This window comes from Belonocnema kinseyi, chromosome 10 (genome assembly GCF_010883055.1).
Source record: "Belonocnema kinseyi isolate 2016_QV_RU_SX_M_011 chromosome 10, B_treatae_v1, whole genome shotgun sequence".
Taxonomy (NCBI): Eukaryota; Metazoa; Arthropoda; class Insecta; order Hymenoptera; family Cynipidae; genus Belonocnema; species Belonocnema kinseyi.
Window position 1 is genome coordinate 69,205,574 of NC_046666.1, and position 6,876 is coordinate 69,212,449.

At 28.2% G+C, this 6,876-nt stretch overlaps 1 protein-coding gene across 2 annotated transcripts in view; it reads right to left on the reverse strand.

Moving 5' to 3' along the window:
* Positions 1-6,876, reverse strand: part of LOC117181947 (rootletin) — a 99,824-nt gene that overhangs the window by 24,789 nt on the left and 68,159 nt on the right. For both annotated transcript variants that reach the window (XM_033374973.1, XM_033374974.1), the window contains 6 exons: positions 6,247-6,407; positions 4,300-4,430; positions 3,472-4,194; positions 1,349-1,541; positions 772-1,131; positions 494-679 (listed from right to left, as the gene is read on the reverse strand). In XM_033374973.1, coding sequence (XP_033230864.1) covers positions 494-679; positions 772-1,131; positions 1,349-1,541; positions 3,472-4,194; positions 4,300-4,430; positions 6,247-6,407 — 1,754 coding nt within the window. The remainder of the gene's footprint in view (positions 1-493; positions 680-771; positions 1,132-1,348; positions 1,542-3,471; positions 4,195-4,299; positions 4,431-6,246; positions 6,408-6,876) is intronic.

Sequence of the window (6,876 nt, forward strand, 5' to 3'; positions counted from 1 at the left end):
GACAAAAACATCATAGCCAAGGAGAATGAAAAGAAAAAGAGGTATCGAGACCTTATAAGGGAGTTGCAACGATTGTACCCGGAATATTCTGTTAAACTGATCATCCTTATCATCGGCGCTCGGGAAAAATGCAGAAGGCGGTTGTCCTTGGGTCACTCCGTGTTCTTAGGGTGCACGAGGCTTTTGCTGGATCGTCGTATTGATTCCTTTACAGACTGTAACCACCTATCTCACGGTTGTGAGACGTGGTTATGGCTGAAATTTTACCGCGATTTCGCTGGAAGCGGGTGCAATTTTTCAGATTAGCACCCGCTCCCGGCGAAATCCTGCGGTTGTCCTGATGACAAATTTTTAATTATGTATAGTAAAAAATATAAAATCTTATGTTAAAATAGGGGGTCTAAAATTTCGAAAAGCATTGTTAACTATTTAATGGACGTTCCCTAATCAAGAATGTATATTTTCTTTTTCTACAAAAATAGTGAAAATTTACCAGCAACTTTTTGGTGAGCTTCTTCCAACGCTCGACTTTGTTCCCGTTTCTCGCCTTCAATGCGTTTCACATATTCTCTTAGTTCTTTGTTAGTGCTATTGTACTTCTCTTTTTCATAAGTAGAATCCGTTAATTGTCGACGAACATCTACCAATTCTTTACGAAGCGCTTCGATCGTATTTTCAGCTGGGATGATAAAATTGTTATAACTTTGAGAATAATTAAAACCCAAGTCGGATTCTTAAATATAAAAAAGAAATATATTGAAATTTATTTACCTTCTTTGAGTTTTCTATTCGTTTCGTGAAGTTGGCTATGTAATCCATCGACTTTATCTTCAGCCATGTGCAGTTGTACCTGTAATTCTTCAATTTCTCTTTGTGCTGATTCCCTTTCTTTTAAGACTTCATCCATTTTTAGTTCCAATTTAATTCTCTCTTCGTCTCCTTTCAGTTTTGTTTCTTCCAATTTTGACTTGAGACGGTTTATTTCATCCCGTAATTGATTTATATTGTTGCGATCTTGATCTGCGCGTGATGCTGCTTCCCTTCGAAAACGCTCTAAATTTCCTTTTTCTTCTTCCAATTCTCTGTAGACACCTTCTAGTTTTTCCACTAAAGCTTGCTGATCGTGATGAGCTGAATATATTATTAAAAAATGCCTTAAAACTTACAAAATTTGTAAAAATGTACTTTTAAAATTGAAATAAATGTTTTAAAATGTCATCTTCAGAAGAATTTTGCAAAATATTTTTAAAACATTTTTATCTGGATTAGTTTAATTTGCATTACCTACTTAATGTTTGTTATTTATTATTTTATAACTAGCTCAGAGTTTCTTTAAAAGAAAATTTACCGATAAGTAGAGCCTGCTGCTTGTCATTTTCAGCCCTGAGAAGAACTTCTTCGTGTTGTTGACAAACAGTTTCAACATGCTCTTGTAAATCTTCTATATTTTTATGTAATTGTGCTATTTCACTATCTTTTTCTCCACTTAGTTGTGCTATATTCTGTTGCAGTCGTTTTTCCAAAGATATTCTTACTTGTTCCTAAAATCCAAAAAGGTTCATGGAAAATAAAGCCAGAAGATTATATGATCAAAAATAAAATTGAAAAAGTAAATAAAAATCAGGGTGTCGACGTGAAAGGGTAAAGACCGAGAATTTTATTCATGGAGGGGGGGGGGACAAAATGGCCGGAAATTTGATTCAGTGACCAGGATTTTTCATTTAACTTTACTCAAATTAATTTAAAAAGTTTTTTCATATTTCATTACTCTCAGTTTGTTTTTTGACTGGAAATATTTCAAATTCTTAAAAGAAAAATCTATCCAATCACTTGAAATATCACAAATTTTATATCACATGATATAATAAAATTTAAAATAAGTTCGATTTCAACTTTCAATTTTTAACTGTTTTCAATTATGAAATCGTTCAGTTTATAACGCGTTATTCTAAAATCTTTTAGTTTAAAAATGTTCCATTATAGGTCCTCATTTATAGCATAGTTTTAAATTTAAGTAGTTAAATTCCTTTTTTTAAATTTAAAATCTTAAACAATTAAAAATTAAAAGCGTTTGAAATTGAAAATTTTTGATATTAAAAACGTTTTAAGTTGATCAACTGTAATAATAAACTGATTATATTAACATTGATTGATTTTACAAGAAGATTCTAAATCTGTTCAAAACAAACAATTTAAAAAATTGAACGTCTTAATTCGAAAGCCATAATAAATTCATAATGAAATGTTTTTATTAAATTTGAAATTTTTAATTAAGAAAAAGAATAAGTTTCTAATATTTAGCAGCATTTGGTAATTCAATTAAAATAAGCAATTATACATTACATATTCAAACCTAAACAATTTGAAACTCAGTTTTTTTAAAATAGAATATATACAATGTTTTTTTAAAAATAAATTTATTTGTAAGTGAAATTTTTGATTTTTGAGGTATAAATGGCAATTGGAAAATTATTCATTTACAAAAGAATCGAGGAACTTTAAAAGATATTTAAAAGTTCTGAAAAGATTCAAACTTAATTTAAAACTTGAAATGATTTCCAAAATTGTCAAAAAAACAATCTGGAAGATTTTAAGGCAATTTTTTCAAGTTTTTGAATAAATTTTTGAAAAAAATTAGAATAATTTTAAAATTTATTTAGATTTTTTTAAATTTCAAGAATAATTAAAAATATCAACAAATTAAAAATAAAAAGTAGATTTTTTAAGGTTTCAAACAAAAAATTTTGAAGCTTTTGAAGGATTTTTAAATGTTTCAAGATATAACTTCTTTTGTAATTCATGCAAAAATTTTAGATGATTTTTTATATGAAAAAAGAGTTTAAAGAGAATATGTAAAAATATTTAAAAAGAATTAATGTACAAATAAGAATTGAATGATAAATTATAAATTTGTATTGAGACAAAATTGTCATAATTTAATTCTTAATTTTTGTAACTTAAGAGTGTTTAAAATGATATAATTAAAAAATATATATTTTTTCATTCTTCCATTTTTCCATTTTTCTATACAAGATTGTTCAAAAGCTTTTATTTTAGATGTGAAAATTATTGAGCATTTAATACCAAAATTTTGGGAGAAAAAACTTCTTAAAGCTTTCATTCAAAAAGTTTAAAATTCAAAAGAGTTCTACTTTATATTTACATTTTTTTATTTGAGGTTCAATTTTTAATATTTGAGCAGGAAATTATTCGATCTAGAAAAATAAATTGCCCAAAAGAATTATAATTCTGATTTGGATTGTGATTTAAATTTGGCACAGGAAATTTTCCAACAAAGTTTAACTTCCGAGTTAGGGCATAGAATTAAACAAAAAAGTATAATTGCCACACCGAGAAAATGAAAAATTGACGAAGAGAAAATAGAGAATTAAAATTCATCCGCCTGGTGGAAACTCTGGAATCACATAAAAAAGAGAACTCATAATAAAATTGTAGTTTAATTAACCCTACCTTTTCTTCGTTTAATTTTCTGATGCTATCCTCACTCTGCTTTTTCAAATTCATAATAATCTGCTGAAACTCAGCTTCCTGATTCTCACTCTGTTGAGTCAATGTGTGTTTCATATCCTGAGCACGTTTCTCACTATTTTCCAATTCCTTCGTTAATCTAATTATCTGTCCCTTCAAACTCTCCTGTTTTACCAACAAATCTTGCTGGTCTTTTTCCAACTGGGTCTTTTTAACGTGAGTTGTTTCCAGATTACTTTGCGTATCAAATAACACACCTTCCAGTGTTTCTTTTTCACTTCGAACCGACGCCAATTGTTCCTGCAATCTCTGAAGTTCTTTTTCACTAGCTTCTAAAATTACCTGCTTTTCTTCATTATCCTTGACAAGATCTTCCAGATTTCTATTTATCCTAGCATTCATTTCATTCGCTTGTTCAAGGCGCTGTCTCAGTCTCATCAATTCCTCATTCAATGTTTCCTTCTTTCTGGCTAAAACTGATAATTGATTGCTCAGATCACTGCGTTCTCGTGCCACTTGTCCTAATTCGAGTTCCACCTTTTCTTTCTCTATTTCTACGACTTTGACTTTTTCATTTAAAGCGACTTTTTCAGACTCCAGGTCGAGTCTGTTTTGTTCGGCTTGTAAAAGCTCCTTTTTCAGGGAGGATAAGTCTCCTTGCTGATCGGTACACTGACTTCCTAATTTTTCCTTTTCTTCATGTAACTATAAAGAGTTTATGTTTGCGTTATTATTTAATATTCTAAAGTTTAAGATTGCGAGAATTAATTTATCGATAACACACAAGTGAGTGTTAAATGGAGGTCTCACCTTTTTAATCTCGTCCTGTAATCTTGTTTTGTCTTCTTCATGGTTTATGCAAACTGATTCCATTTTCGCTAAAACTTCCTGTACATCGGATTTCTCTAATAAAATTTGTTCCAACTCCAGTTCCACGTCACCTAAATTAAAAAAATTCTAATTTGGAAGTTTTCAATTTGAATTTTATAAAGTTTATAATCAACTAAGGAGCAGTACTTGAATTAGGTAACGGATTATAAACACTCTATAAGACTCCCTACCCTTGTAACAAACCTTAAAAAAATATTTCTACCCCTCCCCCTCTTACTGTACGCAATTTTTAGTTTTCAGCAATTTTTTGCTTGTTATTGTAAGTAGAATTGGGCTAATTTTTCATTTCCCTTGATCATTAACCCTCAAACGGTATACTGATGCGAATTCGCACCCGAAGTTTTTTCATTTTGTTGACATTTATGCAAACACAGCTGCAGCGGATTATCCCACATATATTAAATATATATGTTAAATATGTGTGATATATGTTAGTTGTTTATTATATGTTCAATACATTAAATATTTAATATTACCATTGCAAACAAACTAATTCGCACCCGTGTACCGTTTACGTATGCTGGGTTGGATTGTACCGTTTGAGGGTTAATATTCAAATACTAGCATTTTAATCTTGTAATATTTTTAACATAGAATCGTTTATAAGCGGATTAAATAGTATTTCAGATTAAAATTAAACATTTTTTAATTTATTGATATATTTTCAACAAAAAAATGTCTTTCTTACTGTAAAAGATGGCTTTTTAACAAAATAGTTGGAATTTCAACAAAATAATTGAATATTTAACATAATAGTTGAAATTTCAACCTAAAAAGATATGTAAATTCTCAGTCACAGCTACAGTTTACATTTCAATCAAAAAAGATAAAATTTATTGAAAAAAGGGAATTTTAAAACCAACAACACGATGTTTTAACACAAAGACTTTTTACTCAAGAAAGAAATGAAAGTTTACCTAAATTGTTGAACCTTCAAACCAAAAGACGAATTTTCTCAAGAAAAATTGAATTTTAAGCGAAAAAAAGGTTTTTCGACTAAACCGTTAAATTTTCTACCAAAGGCCTTCAGTCAAAAAAATATATTTTTAACAATATAGTTTAACTTTTACCCAAGTAGTTTAATGATTAATTAAAAAGATCGTTTATAACAAAATAGTCGAAATTTCAACCAAAAAGATGAATTTTCAACTAAAAATATCAATCTTCAAGAAAAAAATATGATTTCTTAACAAAGTGATTCAACCAAATCTTTCACACAAAATAGTTGTATTATCATTTTAAAAAAATCAGATGAATTTTTAAATCAAAACGAAAAATTTTCAAACAAATAATTTAATTTTCTCTTAAAAAAGATTTCAGTGGACTTTTCAAGATCAAAGTATGCATTTAAAAACAAGAAATAAGTATCAGCGAAAAAAATTAAATTTTCAGTCCAAAAATACGGATTTTCAACCAAAAAAGAATTACTTTTTAAGAAAGTTGTTTAATTCTCTACCAAATAGTTGCATTTTTATAAAAAAAATTAATTTTTCATGAAATAGACGGATATTTCTTTTAAAAAATAGTGGAATTTCCATCCAAAAAAGATTTCAGTTGGCTTATAAGCAAAAAATATGAATTTTAAACAAAAGGTTAATGTTCTACGAAAAGAGCTGAATTTTTAACCCAAAGAGGCGAATTATTAACAGAATAGTTGAATTTGTAAACAACAAGAATGTTTTAAAAAAAAATTGTTAAATTTTCAACTAAATAATAAAATTTATAACTAAAGTAACAAATCGTCTTGACCCCCCCCCCCCCAGCTGTTACGTGATTTAAGTACGGCCTGTAAGACAATAATGTCTTTTATATAAATGAAATAGTATTTCAGAATTAAAATTAATCTCTAAACTAATTTTTAGTTACCTTTGCTCTTTTCAATCTGGGAAATCAAACTATCCGTTTCTAGTTTTTGTTGTTCCAACATGTCTCTATCAAGAGAAGTTCTGCTGAGTTCTTCCCTCAATGTTAAAATTTCTTCTCTCATTTTACTACAACGTTCTTCTTCCAGGCGAAGACTTTGTTCCCTTTGAAGAAAGAATTAAGTTTAAATAATTTACAGGGTGGCCGCTGGATCCGGAAACCGGGAAATTATCGTGATTTTTTGCGACTGGGATAAATCGAATAAGAGACAATGAATTTATTTCTTGATCCGGAACTTTGCAAATGAGAAGAAAAATCTTATCAAATTACTTGGAATATCAGAAATATATTACATTATATAATTTAATTTAAAATAAATTCGATTTAAGCTTTTTTTTAATGTTAAGTTCAGTTGGTATCTTTTTCAATTACTAAATTATTCAGTTTACAATGCTTAATCCTGAAATTTTTACTTTACAAATTGTCTATGTTACGTTTTCATTTTTAAGTTTAGTTTTTTAATTAAAAGAATTTTAAAATGAAGTTTTGAAAACTTAATTAAAAATAAAAGTGCATGTTTTGGAAAATTGTATATTTATAAACTATTTATAAACTAAATTTTATATAAAAATT